Genomic DNA, 19538 nt, shown 5'->3' with positions numbered 1-19538 from the left:
TTTTATCACTTTCAATCAACCAGCAGAAATCTTGTCTTGAATTGTGTTGTTGGTGAGTTAATTATCTTCAAGATACACCAGTTGATTCTTTAACCCCAGGACCTGACCGGCAAGATTTTTGAGCAATGGGCTTCGATTTTTCCTCCACTGGCAGTCCAGTGGAGCCAACCCCAACCCTCAATCATATCAGTTATTTAATTTAGTACTGTAATCTCATTTTAGCTGTAATGAGAGAATACAGGACCTCCAAACTTCATGGAGACAACATCTTTAACACTGACATTTAAACAGAGAAAGAGGTCATCAACAAGAACCTCTTGGGACCAAGTAACTTTCTGATGTTTCCCACAACTGCCTTCGGTGTATGAAAACTGGAAGCGGATCCCTCAGGCTACACTGAAGCACCACTCTGCAAAAGAAAGTCTGCGGAACATGTAAACCAGCACGAAGCCTGGGATAAAGCAATCTCTTTAGTTAAGCTCTTTAGTACTTCAGATAATTCACCCATTCCACACTGCAAATGGATGAACAAACCGACAGCACATTTTTCTGTGGGAATTTCCCAGCCATAAATGGAAGCAGCTGTTTCTTTTAGTGCTGGGGAGCAACGATTCAATCCCTTAAATAAGCAGCCTGACAGATCAGGAGGGGCAACACACATGATGGAAGAGAGTTCATCCAGTTGTGCATGTCCTTGCTGAACATTATTTTAGTAGCTATTATACTATTAATAAATACCCACAATACGAGAGCAAGAAAAATGTTATCTGAGAAAAGACTGTTCCATAAACCATTACTTTCCTCACTGGAACTTGCATTTGTAAACTGGGCTCTGTCTTTTGGTATAACTCTATAATCCAGTTTTCTTTCCAAGACCAAACAAGTTTTTGATTCCATAAACATATAAATCTCTGGCCAGTTAAGGTCAGCTAAATTCTTCACTCTGCCTGATTTATGGTCCTGAAACTGGAATTCAAGGCTCTAAATCTTCCTTTTCTTTGATGGAAATGTCTGCACAAGTATCCTGGCTTTTATTTACTACTGGCCTCTTCAGCTTGTGACACAGGGTTTGATGTGTGAGCATTACCTACCTGGAGGTCTGGGCTCCAGGTGCTAAAAAGGGTCATATCTGTTCTTCCTGCAAGTACACCCCATCACAAAAGAGGGACACAAAGATTTAGTTTAAAAAAATATATATTTTTACATCTACACCTGAAACACAAGCAGCACATTGCAGTTCTGGTTCATACAGACCTAAACATGAAAACCATATCCATGCCCTTTGCCTTTTTTTGCCAAGATCTGTTAAACCTCATCACAACAAAACTTATTTCACATGCTGTCCATACAGCTCCATATAGAATGCTGTTCTGGAAAACCTTCTGGCATGCTGCTGGGGACTTAAGGATTGAAGGGTGATTGATGCTTCTCTTGTGAAGAGGAGCTGGCAATTCACAGAAATTAGTTCCTGAGCACCTTCCTTAATAGCACAAAGGTATCTGCAAAATATCATATTTAACTGAATTCTGCATTTTAAATGAGGTCAAACATGACCATACCCTCGTCCATCTGATCAGATTAGCCAGAATGACCCTTTATTCCAGCAAAACCAGAGCAGATGGGAACTTTAGAAGCATAGAAAGCCTGTGAGGAGAACCCACACCACCCATGCTTTCCATTAGGCTTCCTCTGCAGCAACACGAGTAGCTCTCTGCACAAAACCGTGGAAGATTAAGATGGTTTAAGACTGAAACTCCAACCTCCAGAATTTATCAGCTGCTGAAGAAAGCTCCAATGGAGAACTGCATTGACTTGGTGGCCAGAGAACAGATCACTGGCTGCTGAGGGCATACCCTGCCTTAAGTAACAAGGCAGGGCCCTCTGTAGGATTCTGTAAAGGACAGATCAGACTTCCTGCTCCTGAGAGCTACATGTATTCTACAACCAGTTGCTGCAACACTGGCCAAAAAAAAAAAAGACAAAAAGAGGACAGGCAGCACTTGGAAAGATTACTTGTGCTGTTTATTTTTAATTAAGCAAAGGCCCTTGAAGGCAATACTGGTTATTAATTCAGGGTCCACAAGAACCACATGGGACTCCCGAACAGGCTGTTCAGCACTGCCCACTTTAAAGGGACAGAAGAAATTTTTCTGGATTTTTTTTTTTAATTACATTTCCTACTCTACCTAATCAACTCTGCAAATCTCCCCATGTCAGTGCAATAGCCACAGACATGGAGGATATAAATTGAAGGCTTTCAAGACCACTGAGGAATTCTAACAGCTCCTTTGACACAAAAATGAGCCCTGCTACCTTATCAGCCTGCCTATGAAAACAACCCTCTATGGCTGCTGCTTTTGAGTGTGTGAGGATTCTAATGTTTTCCCTTTCTGGGCTGAAAAATCTTTGTGAGTATTTGTGCAGGGACTCAACTGCTTCAGCTGCACCCCCCATATTACTGTTGCTTGCAGCTGACATCCATGGGCCTTTTTCCTTCCACAAGGAGAAGCCAGACCTTGGCAAAATGAAACTTAAGAAGACCTACAGTCACAAGCAAGCTATTGGAAGGAGAACAGCTGGGCTGGCATTGTAAAGCTCAGGCCTCCTGTATCACCACATGCTACAGGGCCCTTAAATCTAGCACTCATTGCCATGAATCTCACCTGGGAATTAGTGGTAGGTCAGTATTCAGAAAACCAACACTTCAACTAAAAAGTGAGGGAAGTTGGCAGAAGGACTTTACACACAAGAATTTCTGGACAGAAGACTTAAAATTCCCCTGGTTTTGGATTTCTAACTTGTAAATGCAAGCAGAGCTCTCAATTCATGCTTCAAATGGTTTTTCATGCTTTGTTTTCCCTAGCTCCTCTTCCTGCTTTTATTCAGCAGATAGGTGGCTTGAACCCAGGAAGGCTAATGAATGCCTGACACAGCAGGCAGTAAATCTACAGACTAGCAGCTCATCCTAGCTTTATTGCTTTATTTTTTTAAAATTGCTGATAATTACAATAATGCACATGGGCAGGGGTCCAAGACAGGAAGAACTGCTGTTTGCAGGCAGATCTGGTGTGAGCTGATAATACCAGCCTGTGTTTGCTTTTGAATTTAAATGGCAGAAATCTCACTAAAGCAGCCTTTGGCTTGCTTTAACTTGCTGGAAGGGGTGGAGTTCTCATCTGCTTGTCCTTTATTGACTTCTGTGGTAGAGGAGTCTGCACCAGCAGAGAAGTAGGAGCCAAGGCAGGAGCTGCAGTGGTAGCTGGAGTGCAGTTTATATTTAGATGCCTGTGTTTATGGCTGACATGAAGCCTTGAACACTCGGAAGTTCAGTGACAATAATTCACATACTTCCATATGTGCAGACAGCAACAGTACGATTACAAAGACCAGCTGCAGCCTGAAGCATTCCTTACCACTTTGCACATTCCACCACCTTTCTACAAGGAAAAGGGGAGATTTCCAAGTACCTTCGACTCGTGGGCAGCCTTTTGCCCTTGGAATTTGGACTTAGGAGGTATCGGATTACTTCCCCCTCCCCTCAAGTTTATCATGCTCCCTTAACAGCGTACATGGGTATGTAATCTGCATGTGAGATATTTGCACTGTGAACTGCTGCATTTCGATAGGGAGTGCCACACTGCAGGCAGTGCTGGTGCACAGCTAGGCTGGGGGTGTGGTGATCAAATCCAGGAAAGCCACAACTCAGCACTGCCTCAGTTTCCTGAAATTGCCTGTACAACACAACTGCCTTTAGCATCTTCTTTTCTATCCCTGGAGAGACAAAGTTCATAACTCCACTGGAATATTCCCTGAACAAATGTTACTGTACCCAGAACTGTGTCCTTTGAAAAAGATTAATTTCAGGGCCTCAAGCTTTCAAAAATACAGCTTGGGTGTAATGGCTGGGACTGGAACAGTTTAATACAAAGCCTCCTTGAAAATAAGGGTGAGAGAAGAGGAAAGCATGAACACTGATAAATCCTCGCACAGCATACAGGTAGTTCGAAATAGGGTTTAATCAGCCAGGTTGCTTTCCATGTGTCACAAGGTTGTCAGGGACAATTTCCAAGCTGTGTCAGACAGAGAGTCATGGCCACTTCCTTCCCCTTGTAGCAGAACACTGCCACGGTAGTATTTAAAGTTCCCTTTTTACGGTGCCACCTTAAGTCCTATCCCAGCACAGGGAGCCAGGCCTATTTATCACTGGGCTTAATTGAGGCACAAAGTCAAGTGACTCACCTAAGGTCACCCAGCAATAATCTCAGCTCGGTTTAATGCTCATCTCCTTCCTCTAATCTGTGTCATCACTGTGTCTTGCATGGCCCTACTAATTACTGCTTTCCCACATTAATTATTTGGGCATCTGAGGCACCAAGACCCAAGATGTCCTGTTAGCCAGTCAGCAAGTAAAAATTTGAGTACAAGTTAATGTTTACACATTCACCAATATTCTACCAAGAAAATGGGCATGGGGCAATTTTGCCTTCCTGGACTACCAGAAGGGAGATCCAAACCAAAACTTAAGGACAGCAGCTATGGTCTAATGGTGTCTGAAAAGTTTAACCCTCAGGTCTTTCTTTTCTGAGCTGATTGTTAATATGAACTGATGATAGCACAAAGGATCACTGAGACCAGCACATGCAGATGTGAAAAAATTCCTGGGGGGTGGGGAGAAAAGCATGACAAAAGAAGGGCAACAAGCACGAATGTGGTTTGCAATGCAGTCTGAGTTTGGTTCAAGTATCCCTCCCCTTACTGATGGTTTTCAGCATCACAGATTGATTATTTATGTGCAGACGGCATTTGTTTTTAAACATGATAAAATACTTACTCGGGACTTTCAAGCCCTGCAATTAGGCTACACAGCAACTTCCCAACACACACAGGAAAGATTCCAACAGGTCCTGCTCTGACCATGCTGGAGCTCCGCGGGTCATGCCTATTGCTTTCCACCCTTAAATTCACAATCTTCTGTTTAAAAAAACAAAAAAAAACAAAAAAAAAAAAACAAAAAAAAACACCACCCAAAACTCAACCCAATTAATCGGTAATTCTGTCCTCCAAACAATTCAGATCAGCAGAGGAAACCATGAGGTTTTTTAAGTCTTTGCTTTCCAACCATGCTAATGATCACCTTTTGAAAACTGGAAAACACAGTTAAAACACAGGGCTTCTTTTTGTCCTTGCTGGTGCCCCCTGAGCTCTGCCAAACTTACACTGATCCAGACCAAAACTAACAAGTTACCAAAAAAACTATGGAATAGCCTTGTTGTTTTCAACATAAAAACTGAGGATACTTTAAACTTTGTGAGTCAACCCAAAAGCACAGGTTACTTCTACAAGTTTCAAGTCTATGAAAATAGTCAGCAGGCAGTACACGTTACTGAGAAAACATACTCAGGACAACTCTGGCTCTTCGTAAATCTATTTAAAAATAATGGAAATTGGGATTTTAAACCAAAACTATCTTCCCATACACCTCCCCCTGTTATTTATTCAGAGTTGGTATGCAGCATCTTTCAGGCAGCAGCTTACATGACTGCTCCATACAAAACAAAATCTTTTAAGAACCTTTAATGTCTGGATATGCAGAAATCACTTTTTAAAAGAGATTCCCATACTGATGCTATAAGTTTGTTCAGCTCCTGTAAACAAAGTATTCTTCCTTGAAGAAAACTTCAATGTGAACACTGTGCCAACAAAGTTTAGTTTACAGTTAGCTGCCCATTAGGAAAAGTTCCCACCACTCACAGCAAAAAAAACAAATGCAAGAGAATTAACTTTGCAAAACCATCTCAAATTGTCACCAAAACAGTATTCCATTTTCCTGACTGCAGCTATTTCTGATCCCAGCAATAAAAGTGGTGAAAGGCTGTCAGCTGCCTTCCACTACTGCCATCAAACTGAAGGTGAGGGAGCAAGTCCTCAAGCAAGGGCAGAATGAAGAATGCCAAGCACCACCCTGGTTCAGTATGGAAGAGGCTGGAGTGCAGGAAGAAGGCTCCGAGCATTACTTCTTACTTCCAGGAGTCCGAGGGCAAAAGACTTTCTTGTTCATTTTTAAGCTTATCACACACAGACAAACAGTCCTCAAAAAACCTGTGACTATCAGCAGAATTCAGGCTCAAATCTCCCAATTTACCTTCTTCGAAAGCAGAGGGTGAAAAGGAGACTTCCATTCATTCCCTACAACTCAAACACTTGCATTAAATAGTCTGACACATGAGAAGTCAAATGACAAAAAGCCTTCTAAAGTACCCCAAAATTTGTCAGCAGCAGGGTCACAGAAAGTAAAGGACCTCAGCAATGGCTTAATGTATTTCAATTTTTCCCACTCTTTCAAAGCAATCCTTACTAATTTAGCAGCATTTTATTTCTGAAGTATTAATTCATCAGCTGGGGTTTAACAGTCACAGCACTACCCCACAGCTAGGCTTGCACACAAGCTCTAATGGACATATTAACTAGTTCCTTCACAGGAAGCAGCAGAGCTCTACTTAGAGTAGCTGCCTAATGCTATTAGAAAATTAAGTGGTAATTTATAGAATAGACTCAAGATGGCTGGACTTAGATGCCCATTACTGATTTTGCTGATCCAGAAAGTAAAACTAGCTCCACAGAAGCAAGCCTAGAACCTCCAGTACTTCAGGAGTACCACTGCAGAATATTTACCCGGCTTCACATGTTGAACACCTGAATTTCTTATGCTGAATTTTATAGCTCTTCACTCTACTGAGCTGTATCAGATTGTGTAGCACTGCATGGAAATAAAATAAAATGGGAGAGGTGATTTTTATCTTGGATAAAATGAGATTTTAACTTGTTAATAGTCTCTCCCAGGTTTCAGTGGGAAGAATGAACCCTGTGTACACTGATAATTTTTTCTTGATGTTTCTTTATGCGTTTTCTGAAAAATTTCAAGGTAGGGTAGAGAACATGGTTCTTTTCTGTCTGCTTAGCTGAAATACAATTGACCATAAGATTAGTGGAAGTATTTACATGCTGCAGCTACACCCACCTCATGGTCAGGTGCTCAATGAGTTTTAAATAATCTGACACTTCACTGAGGGCTTCTAAGCATACAGCCATCAGGCGCTGAAAGCTTTATTCCAAAGGTGGAAGCAAAAACTGCCTGTTCTGTAACAGCACGGGAAATCACTCTCTGAAAAAGAGCAGGCGGAACAATTTTAGACAATCTTGTTATGCCTTAAAGATGCGGTGTCCACCGAGAACTTCCATCACTTCAAAGCCTCTGAATGTACTAGTGTTTTTTGATTTCTTTTTTAAACCCTTTGCTCAGGCCATCCATCATAGCAGGTTTTTTTTTTAAATTTTTTTTTGGTATAAAGATCAGCTGGACGAACTGTAAAGAAAACTGTGAAGATATGTTGTTTTGAACACAAGCATTCAAAATAATTCTTTATTTTTCTTCTTGGAAAAGGGAAAGGAGTGACTATTGACTTTTTCTTAGAGATGCTTTTTCTTTACCTGCTCATATGCTTTTAGGAGACATGCTTGAACAAAAAAGAAATAAATGGTCAGCCTTGACCATTAACAAGTTTTGATTTCCTTAACCCCACAAGCAGACAAGGACAGCAATGGAAATGGTGACTTAACATGCAAATCCAATCGCTGGGACAGTGGTTGGAGGGTAGATTGATCTGCCTATTGATGCAATTGGCCACTCACCATTTTCCTACCCATGGGCTGAGTCATTTCAGTAGTGCTTTCTCAAAGTCAAAGGACAAAAATGTTGCATAAAGTTCTAACCCTAGGGAGTGGTGGTTTTGTGTTTCACTGGTTGACTTCAGACATGGCCCACACAAAGGTGTTTTTTCAGTTGAGAAACCCTGCTATGCACACATTTCAGCTGCAAATATTAACTTCGCCAGAATCTGGCAAATCACTGATGTGGATTAGCCCCACAGAATCTATTCAGATGTCTCAAATCATAAGAGAGCAGCACATGAGAAAGCTATGCTAAAATCCTAGCTTGATGATGCAATAGCATGAGACAGCCAGAAGCATATCTCATTCTAATATACTGACTTTGGATACCTTACAAAACAAAACAAAAAAAAAAATCACTGAGAGCCCAAATGAATTCCTTATCAGACCATGCTTCAATTATCCTGGAGGCTGTCTCTCCCTGCACAATTCCCAGACTGCCTGGGCAGTACTGGGACCAGTACTGCATGGATTTGTGTTATGAGGCTGGAATATTCTGAGAATATTGCACGGAGAACTTCTGCATCTCATTGCAGTACCTGCTGGAGGAGGAAAACAGGTTTGGTAACCAGCACAAAATGGATTTGTGGGTGTCAAGGCTGTGGGGCGACTCTACAGCCTGGACAATAAAGGCAAATGGAGCAACTATTCTGTCACACAATTGCATTAGAGGCTGTCTGTATTTTCATAGTTATGCCTGTCAATTAAAGGATGCGAATGCTAACCAAGAGAGGCTGGAATAAGTAAGAACAGTCCTCTGCTTTGGCTTGTTCCCAAAGTTAATTCACTGCAGGAAGCATCCAAACAAATAGTGCCAAGCACACCCTTTTGAGTGGCACTTGGAAGTCAAGGTGAAGCAGATGGGATCAACTATCCACTCAAACACAGCAGAGAAAAATGAAAGCAAGAAAGTGCGTCTACAGACAGCACCATGCCAAGCATTTCCATATGCAAACTAAGCCCTGGTTTCATCTTTCTGTGATACGAGCACTTCAAATCTGGCTCAAGTTAAAGATGTTCCCATCCTGATGCATTCCAACAGACTATCACTACAGCATGTTCACTCTGTCTATATCTTTACTTACAGGATATTTGGTATATTCGGCAGCTTAATGACTATTTTAATCCTCTTCATCAGTGAAGAGCATCATCCTGAACAAGCTGTAGATAGAAAATGTGAGATGGATGCTGTTCAGAGATCTATCTGAAGAGCCACTCCAAAGCACAGCAGTCATTCCAAGACAAATACCACAAAACAAAAAGAAATCTGTTTTGCTTAATCTGGTGTATCTAAAGCTTGCTGTTATAAACAGCAAAAATCAGCCCCTTTTATGGCCTGAGAAACAGCTTGCAGCAGGTCAGCAGCATCCTCTTAAAAAAAAAAGACAAAGGACTCTTAGTGGCAATACATCTCCAAGTCAACATGAGGGGAAGAGCTGCTGAAAGTTTAGCACATTAAATTCATCTTTTCTAATGCTGCTGCCAGCTGCGGCTAAAGGTTTGTTATGCCCCCAGTTATAAGATCAAAATAAATGTAAGAATCACATCCTAATAAATAAAATAACAGAAAATTATGAGTAAAGTTATCAGCCAACTAAAAAGGAGGAATAATGATTCAGATTTTTGCAAAAATCTTTAAACACTATGACATAAAACTCAAAAAGCCAAACTAAGGACAGCAATGCAAATGAAGTCAAGCCATCTTTGCTTTTGCCTGGAGCAAAAGGCCACTTAGAGTCTTGGAAAGCAATGCTCCTCATGTCTCTGCTACACTACACATGAGGCTTGCAGCCCAAAATTTTCCTTGGTGTATTCATAATATTTTTCCTTTGAGCACCCAGTTTAGCAGTTAGCACGCGCACCAGTAAAAGCATGACAGTGGCCATTTCAGAACAGCATCACTCCTGAAATCCATCAGCATCTATTACAAAAGGACTACAATGCTGCATTCTACTCAGGGCCCTACAGTGAAAGAGGGAATTAGCATGCTGTAGATGCTCTGTCAAAGGCCCCCCATACAGTCATACTTTGAAAAGTATTCTCCTCATCACACTAATTCCCATGTGAAGCAAGTTGCAAAAGCTTGCTCAGTAGAATGGAGTGCAACAAATCCATCCAAACTCAGGAATTTCAGCCTCAACTTCAAAATGCCTTTTGTCTATACTGTGGGTTTTACATTTAAACAAATTTAAAAGAAGATTTCCTGCCATTTAAAAGCCCTACTATGTGAGGAATTCAGCTCTTCTAGTTCCTCTTCCTGGCATCCAGGATGCAAAGGGAAAGACCTGTTATGCAGGGAGAGTTCAGCTGGTTTATGCTTTTTTTGTCTCTTAACCTGAGAAACAAAGATATACTCTGCAGCAAGATACAAGGATTTAAAATTAGGGATTAATTAAAACCACTATACATAAAACACAGAACTATGGATTCAAACACAGGTAGTAGATTTCAGCTCTTGTGATTAATGCAAGTCCTTATTCACAAACTCAAACGTGCATAACAAAAAAGACAAGTGCATAAGTACATAGGCAGAAGAAGAGGGACGGAACAGGTGACAAGTGGTGATCCAGCCCACAAAGCCAGCTGCGGCCAAGGCAGGGATACAGAAGTGCAAACTCTTCCATCACATCTAGCCTTTGCTCTGGCAGGTCATTCATCTCTGCCTCAACTATTGGGAAATTGCTTCCGAGAAAGCGGTTGTGCCCTAAACAGGACATCCACATACTGAGTGGCTTTGTCGCAGGGCAAGTACTGATGCAATTTGAACAAGACAGCATTTATCAGGAGTGGCAGGGGCAGGAACATGCTTATTCCCTTGTTTCCCCAGTGTCTCTTGCAGTGACGCAATACTCTGTCCCAAGTCCAAACTTCACACACCCACAGGAGCACCACAACTTCATTCTGTGACGCCCTCAAGAATTCCCTCAGCCTCTCCTGGGATATGGCTCTTGCCCAGGAAAGCCACAACATCATTTACATCCATACCCAAAGGCTGAGCTCTAACATCAATACACTGTAAATGCAAAAGTCTCAATTTTTTGGCTGGTTACCAAGGGAAAACCTTCTCCACTGCCTGACATTTCCAGCACTGAGGCTCTACTTAAAGCCTCTGGAAATTAAGTGGTTATTGAAACCCTGCAACTCAAAACTACTTAAGAGGTACTTAAATCTTATCCCAAGTCCAAATGGGAGCTGTAAGCATCCTGCTCTATCCAAGAGTAATAACCAGTTTCCACAATAACATGCACCCTCAACAATTTCTCAGTCTCCTTTTTTCCTGGCAGGCAACACATTTTAGCCCATGCACAAACACTGCTGTATCCTGCATTTCAGAATTCATCTTTGACCAAGGCTGCTAAGGAAGGCTCAGTGCTCTGCTTGGATCCTGACACCATTTCGTTCGTCTTTAGCGTTTCTAAACACGTTTGTGATCTCGCAGCATAAAACAAAACACCTATCAAATTCAATTTATTCAGTGAGGATATTGATAAATTATATAGGGATAGACACGTTCAAATGCCAATACACTCTCTCAGAACACAGACCACAAGTTTGAATCAACATTTTGCATCTTTTGAGATGAAGACATATGGTATTAAAGCAAATCTGCCTCTCTCTATTTCAGGACACAATTACTGTAAGACAACCAGTGTAAGAAGTCAACCAATGCTTGGTATTAGTGAATTATCCTAATTCATACAGATTTCTCTAGGACCATTTTTGGCAAGTTACTAGGCTTGATATGAATGACAGGAGATTAAACACTGATTTAAAAAAAAACACAACTAAACTTGGACCTGGCAATGTGTCACATCAAATCCAAAACCATACAGAGAATTCGGTGATTAAAAGCTTTATGCTAGAGGGCACCATACATCTAAGCAGAGACAGCTGCTGTTGCGAATATGCAATCCAAATCCGCTTGGAATCTAACAGGAGTACGTAATATTTATGTAACAGATGGTATGGGTAAGATTTTTCTCTTTGTTGCTATCATTTCACACTATGCAATGACATCATAACTAGTGGGATTCATCAACTAAAAATCCAAAAGAAAAGGAACAAAGCTTTTGGCAGGGAGCTAGAGCTAAAAATAACATGAGAGTCTTTAAAGAAAAGCCCAAAGATTAAAAATGCAAATATTTGGCTTTTGATTTAAGCATCTCAGTACTGAAGTTAGTTTAGCATAAGGCAACTACTGAAAAGTACCAAGTAGTTTACTAAACCTCTGTTTCATGACTGCAACATCACCAGATGAAGATTTTTGAGTTCACCTCATTGGTTCCATTTAGAGCTTTGTGGTGATGAGTTAAAGAACCCAAGCACAGTATCTTCATGAGAAAATGCAAGCCCTGCTATAGTAGAATGTTAACAGAACAACAAAATTCTCACTAAGGCAAGAATTGAAAGAAACCAACCCTCCAACCCACACCTCAGAACATCTCAGACATTTGAAAATATAACATAACCAGAAAATGTTTGCTAGAGGAAAAGAGACCTAAATTAGAACAGGAATTTTCAATATTAAACACTGCTTTTATTTAAACATGAAGTCATCCATAAGGAGGTGATACTTAGCTACTTTTTAATGGAAATTTCACAGAGTTTCAACCTGCTGTTAGAGCCAAGTGAAGCACCAGCCAGCTTGGTATGCCTGTGTCTGTCTGTCCCTCTCCTTGACCTGGATCAAAACAGACTTTGCACTGCTGTAATTTTATTAGAGAGAAGCTTACTGTATGAAATTACCTAAATGCATCCCTGTCACGGAGCCAGAGCCTAGGATCTGAATGCTAAGGCATGTTTATCATCTGCTGGACCACAGCACAATACCATGGCTCGGTGACACTGCCAACAGCTATAAGACACCAATGACTCAGTGCCTCACCCCAATGCTTCTCCAGCACAAATGGGAACCAAGGCACAGCTCCCACCTTCTATGGGTTTTGTTGGGTTTTTTCCAGGCTGCAGTTATGCTGACAATTTTAATGCCCTTTATACTTAGTAGCTTGAAAAACTTGAGCTCAAAGTCATCATTTGATAATGATTTTCTGTTAGTCTCAAAGCACAGTGAAGCCATCCAAGCCAAACAATTATTGACTTGTCTTCTCCATAAGCTCCTCTGAAGCTCACACGCTGCATGGAATAACAACTTCAGACCCTGCTTCATCAGCTGAAGGCCTTGTCTAGCCATAGCATTCTACCCCACAGCTCATCTGTACAGGAAATACTGGCACTAGAAATAACTGACGAGACTTTTGAAGGTACAGAGGAAGAATCCCCCAAGAAAGCACTGGCAAAGAAGATTAGACTAAACTGATCTGCAGGTTGAGAACTAAAAATTCCCTCAAACCACTGCTAACAGATGTTACCGTACAATCCAACGGAGTCATATTGAGAAACAAATCATCAGTAAAAAAACAGCTCAAGTGAAGCCACTATCATTGCAGTAAATACACCAACATCAGGACACCCCAGCTGCTCCAGTCCTCACAGACTACTAGGCTGTCTTGCCAAAAGAGATCTCTAAATCAAATAAATACATACATATGTACATGAACCAGGACTGCCTGTTGCAGAGAACAAAAGGCTTTCTGGACCATGCTTCATCCAGCTTTCCATCAGGAAACGGAGTGCCAACTCATGATTTGACTTCCCATTGTCACCAGCGAAATGGAAAGTGAAATAAATCACCAAATGCCACGTGAACTACCAGCATTTGACTGTGCACATTAGTTAAGAGTGACTAGGAGGTTACTGAAGATATTAACCAAAATGAAGGTCTGCAAATACATTCATTTGTCCAAGAGCATTATCACAGCAGACAAACATGACAACAAGGAGTTAGAATTCAATTTAGTTCATCTACAGGTTGCTCTTTCAAGAATAAGGAGTACACCCTTTTCCCCACTGGCTGTATAGAAAACATTCCTGTAATACCTCCAAATGAGGAGCTGGTAAGCAGCTTAGCCACATGTGCTCCTGATCAGGTGGACACCTGATTACATAAAGCCAAGCAGGCTGGGTTTGGCTGCTAGAGAGATTAGTTTACCATCATTTGCAGAACACTGGTGTTTTGATCATTCATCTCACGTCAGAACTTAAAACTCCTACAAATGCACATAAGGAAAAAATTTCGCATTTTAAACATCAATCCTTCAGAGCAAGCATTAGAACTCATAGACATTAAAAAGCCAGGCTAAAAGGTGGATTTCTGTACTCTCCTGTATTCTTTGGTACGTGGGTTTTCCATGTTCTCATATAAGGTAGTATAGCTTAGAGAACACTCAATCACAAGTACATATTTAACTTCAACTGAGAAGGCAGATGGAGGTGAAAGTAGTAAATCTAGTGCTGAACAAATGAAAAAAAAAGTGTCATTCAAAAGCTAGATCTCCATGTGAAATGTGTCTGTGTGCATGTATATGTATCTCCCTGCTTACAGCTGCAGGAATTAATAAATTAAAAGACATCTAATCTCATATTAAGAAATTGCTCTCAAAGAAAACCCCAGCCAAATTATGTATGCCAAAACACACTTCTCCCTGTGCACTGCCCCTCAGGAGTGAGTGTTGCTCCTACAGCACCAACCCTGAATTACCACTTGCTCTATATAACCAACAGTACTAACAGGCTAAAGTTGCTTCTATCCTATTCTGAGGGTAATATTGGTTAATTCACAGTGAAGAGAACCTGACAATTTACTCCACTCACATCTTCCTTCTTACTACTTTCTAATTCACACTATTAAGCACACAATAACTATATATCTACATATATGTAGATACATATATTTACATACGGAAATGTAGATATATATCTACATATATGGAAAAATTGTAAGAGTTTGCACAACACTGTCAACCTATTTCTCCCCACAAACCTGAGACTTACTGGCACCTATAGGAAAAAATCCAAAAGCAAATTATAAAGTTAATATAGCTAATGCATAGTCACAGAGCTCGAAGTACTCCATTTAAGACACCCAGCAAGTAAAACCTGAGGTAGGAGATGCCATTTCACTGTGACAAACTCACTGCAAGTAGAGAAAGTAGAACATGTTCATAATGGGTGCAGACAACAGTTTCGGGAAAACAAAAAAGGGGGCAATCCTGCAAGTTCCAGTACAGTTCTGAATTAAGAGCCTCACCAGAAGGGTTTCTAGGCCATTGTGTATTCAAAGCCTTCCAATTAAGAGCAAGCATCATCTTAAATTAATACCATGTTTCAGAGGTGCTGACTGCCTGAACTTAACAATGACACCTGATTTTACTGCACAGAAGAAGCACAAGACCAAGAGTCTGAGGGACTGCATCAATTTCGAAAGCCTGAGGAGTTAAGGAGCGGAGTGTGAAATGCCCAAGTGTAGAAAGAGAGGGAAAGGCCTTGCCTTCTAACAAGAAATAGTTCGGGATGGTGTATTTCTCTTCTGTTTTCAGCTGAGGAAGAAGGCTTTGGTTTAAGTGCATGTGTAGAAGCTGATGCTGCAGTCAAAGTGACTTATGCTTCCAAGATTGAGCCCATATGCCTCCAAAAGACACACACAGAGGTAAAAGCAATGGCAGAGGTTTTACAAGGCATATCTAAGAGAGAAGCACAACTGGTGCAGAGCACAGGGAACTGCAGTAATCCTTCCTTCACTCCCAGGTGTTAGAGGAGCACCAGTGCGTAATTATAATACAGATAAAGCCACCTACAGAACAGCTTTTGAGTAACTCACAGGTGATGCAATGACCACATTAACAAAAAAGTCATTAAATCCCTGGTAGAACTATTAATGCCTAAATAACATTTAACAGAGGTGATAATTATTTCACAGGTGAAACAAGGAGAGCTGAAGGCATCCTCCAAAAAGGAACACTTACCTTCATGTGCCATCGTACACTGCAGCAGAAAATTCAGATCCTCTCTGCAGTATCAGATTTGCTTTATTTCCATATCTTTGCTTCAGAGAAGCTTATTGAAGCTTAGAAGAGGCACTGCATATAATAACCTTCATAGGAAGCTGCATTTACTAACACTGGGAAGCTTTAGGAACTGAGAGCAAACTAAAGACCACAGGCTCAAGACTGGAATTTTCCTGAGCTGCTTCTGCTCAGGACTCAAACACCAAAGTGGAAATTTCCCTAGGTGGAGTTCTTTGTTTGATGCAGCAGGCAATTAGAAGTCCCCAAGGTCTGCAGAAATGGCAGAAGGCTGATATTTTTATCAAGGAGAATTTAAGCAATACAAGACAAAAATAATAACATGAAATTCTGCTGCAAAGCACACCTTTTTTTTCCCCTCCCCCAAATCCTGGTGATTTCAAGCAGGCAGGTAACAGATATAAACATCCAAGAGAGCTTTGCAAAAACAGCAAACCTTATTAAAAAAAAAAAAAAAAGAAAAACAAGGCAGTATCAAGTCTGCATTGCCTTAGATCTGATTACACAAAAGGTCAAGTAATAAAAAACCTTTGCACCTTCAATAAAGGCCTTGAGGACACAGCAGAAGTAGTTTATCACTGGAACACAGATCTAATTAGCATAGATTTGTTTTCTTTTTCCAGTTGGCATCAGTATCCTGTTTGAGGTTCTTGGGGACTTCACAAGCAAAACAAGTAAAATTCAGACATATACTGCTATGGAAACACATTAATTGTTGGGATACATGATTTCTCTAAACTCTTCTATTCATATTCATTTGGAAGAGAGACTGTCAGAGGTTATCAACCATCCCCACACTATGATCTGAAAGGGAGACCGACTGTCACCAGCACCAGCCCTTGGGAACACCCAAGAGTGTCAAGAGTTCGGATACAACAATTTCAGAGAAAAAAAGAAACTGCCACTCCCCTTCTTCTGGGCAGGGCAGAAAGAAAAGCATTGTAGTCTACAAGAAGATTACCAGGCGTTCCAGGGACAGGGAATGGGAGCTAAGAGACAGAAAATCTACCTAATGGGACGGTGCCAATCCAGCTGAACTAGTAATTGCAGACATTTTTTCCATGCTTTCCATAAATTTCAAACGACATCTTGATTATTGAAAAAAATAAATTGCTTGTATATTTTTCATCACATTATCTGTTAAAATCTAGTAATGACCACAGTGTAAGACCCAGAACAGAAGCATTTACTTCCTAAACTCGGCATCGAGAGCTGTTCTTGAGCAAACCTGGCAGCAGCAGAGACTTGAGAGCTGCAGTCCCCCCACCGACAAGACAATGGGAGAGGATGCAAAAAAAAAATAAGGATTAAAATGCCACAGCTGACATATTATGCCAGCAAACAAAGGTAGCTATCATGCCTTTAGAGGATGCAAACTGAATTGCAGGAACGTTTTCATTTTAATCCTTATCAAAAAGGTCAGTGACCCGCTCTCCGGGGCTGCTGGCCCCTCCTGGAGTGTCAAGGTGTGACACGGCTACCCTCCCTCGATGCCTGTCCTGGGACGGGCAAAACCCAGGATCTGTTTGATCACACAAACACCAGGCTTTGGAATAAAATGACAACTAGATTTGTTTTCCAAGCTGATTTTTCATGGCACATGTCTCTAAGGAGCAGATTCCAGAACGGATGTGCATAGCAGCCAAATTTGTCTCGGATGTAAGAGAGGAATTGACCTACAACTAAAGGAGCTGCCAAACAGGTGCAAGATATTTGATCAGTGGCAGCCACGACAGTCCCCTTCAATGAAGGCAATGCAAGGAACCTGATGTGGCCATTAGCTCCATGCTCTCTCAGCAGTTCCACTATCCTTCCTAAAAGATAACCTCCACGCAAGTTATTACACAAATAGTTATCAATCACATTCCATTGATTTACAGAAATTTAACAGAAGGATGGGTACACAAAGTATGTGGAATATTATTCCTCAATAGCAACCAAACAAGCAGAAATCATGGACTAGACCAATTCCATACAACACACACTAAAAATACCCAAGAACCACGTTTACTGCGAGTTAGGAATTACCACTAGCTTAGAGCTTTAGAATTTTGCATCACACTGAGATAGAAGTTCTGCTTAACCAAGCTTGCTCTAATAGCCACAAGCCCGTTCTTTATCCATCCCTAAATAACCCAGAACCTGCACAAGACAGATGCAGCTGTTTTGCATTTCCAAAAAACATTCAGGCGTAGATTATTAAATTCTGTTTACATACCATTTCTGAAGCTCAGCACATACTTTGCTCCTTCCCTCTAATAAGACAGGTTATAGTGTCAAGTTTTTAAACGCACAAGATTTCCTCCTACTCATCTAGTTGTTTGGAGAGCTAGATTACACCAAGATTTTGGATTTAGGATAAAGCTGGAATTCCCTCTGTCCATATATTTATTTTCATATATGCAAATACAATACGTATTCCGCACGTACAGAGGTAATATATAGCCGTGTATGTGTGCATGTGTGTGTATATATATGCACACACATATACACAGACCTCTACGAGCACTTAAGCCATTTCTATATGAAATGCATCGCCTTTTTACTTGGCTGAAGCACCCTCCCTGAAAGCCGAGGTACCAGTTCCAACCCAAAGATTTATTATGGATGCATCAGTAACCAAATGCATTCGTTTAACCGAGGTTTTTCTCTAGGGAATAGTCCTCTAACAGTCTTCTAAGCTTCTGGACGCACCCGAAGCCGGCCGCTCCTGCTCCCGTGCCAAGAATGCCGAGGTTACGTCCCCAAGAAAACAAGCACAAGCATCCCGGTAAGACGGAACTCCTGTCCAGATGAGCGGCCTGAGGGATACAGCTTTCCCGAAAACACGGGTAAAACACGAACTCACCACCCCGGGAAGGACTCCGAGAGGCTGGACAATCTCCAGGTGGCTCCACACCAGCAGAGACAGCCCAAATCCCGCTTACCTCCCGCTTGCGCATCGAGTACCCCCGGGAAAACCCTGCTCGCCCCCGCACACCCCCACACACCTCGATGTATCCGGCGAGCGCGGCCGCGGGCCCGAGGAGCGCAAGGAGCAGCAAAAGCGCAAAGCTCATAGCGGCCGCCATCACCCGCCGCCGCCCGAGCGCAACTGCGGCCGTAGCGCCCCCGCGGGGACCCGCCTCGCCAGGCCACTCCCCCTCCTAGAGTGACAGCCGCATGCACCAATCGAGAGACCGCACCCCCGCGACGCTATCAGCCAATGGGACGAGGCGCATGGAGGGTGGCACCGCCCCCCCCGATGGGAAATGGCTGCCGGGAGCCGTGAGTGGGACAGCCGGGGCTGGGGCGTGGCCGCTCCTTGTCACCTCTGTCACCCCAGACTGCCACCAAAAAAAAAAAACAAAAAAAAACCAAAAAAAAACAGTCTCCCGGTGAAACTCCGCATAGCGAGACCCGAAAAGGCCGTGGCCTCTGTGGCCGTCTGCAGGCAAAACGCCTCACCCCAACACTGCGGTGAGCAAGAACACTCTGGGGTAATAAAAGCAGAATGAGACGTTTTCCTCATATAAAAATAATACAATTATGTTTCCCACTCGAAAAACCATCTCTGCATCTGTCCTCGAAGTCTCAAAGCCCTGGACCCGTATGCAAGCAGCAAGTTCTCAGCCGTAATAAACCTCAACACGTCTTTCTTCTTTTTTCTTCCCCCCCCCTTAAAATGCAGCTATTGAATGACACAAAAACGATATTCATTGATGATTCCTTGCTGCCAACACTGGGTGCTCAACAGGCACTACCTGGAAGATATTTATGTGCTGCCACACATGCTGTTCTGTAAACACAGCACAGCTCTCCATAAACTTTAAACAACATGCACGTGTTTAATAAAAAAACAGACACATTGCCATCACCACCTCCAGTTTGTGTTTCTTTTCAATCAGA

General features: G+C 41.9%; 1 protein-coding gene across 2 annotated transcripts in view; it reads right to left on the bottom strand.

Annotated features, from left to right (window-relative positions):
• The window catches only part of APLP2 (amyloid beta precursor like protein 2), a 52669-nt gene extending 33342 nt beyond the window's left edge, over positions 1-19327 (bottom strand). Inside the window, exon 1 of one of the 2 annotated variants that reach the window (XM_062508778.1) lies at positions 18641-19327. In XM_062508778.1, the coding sequence (XP_062364762.1) occupies positions 18641-18721 (81 nt within the window). In that variant the 5' untranslated portion in view covers positions 18722-19327. The remainder of the gene's footprint in view (positions 1-18640) is intronic. The other variant, XM_062508779.1, reaches the window with a different exon arrangement.
• Positions 19328-19538: the final 211 nt, after the last annotated feature.

This window comes from Cinclus cinclus, chromosome 25 (assembly GCF_963662255.1).
Source record: "Cinclus cinclus chromosome 25, bCinCin1.1, whole genome shotgun sequence".
Lineage (NCBI taxonomy): Eukaryota > Metazoa > Chordata > Aves > Passeriformes > Cinclidae > Cinclus > Cinclus cinclus.
This window is presented reverse-complemented; position numbering and strand designations above follow the sequence as displayed.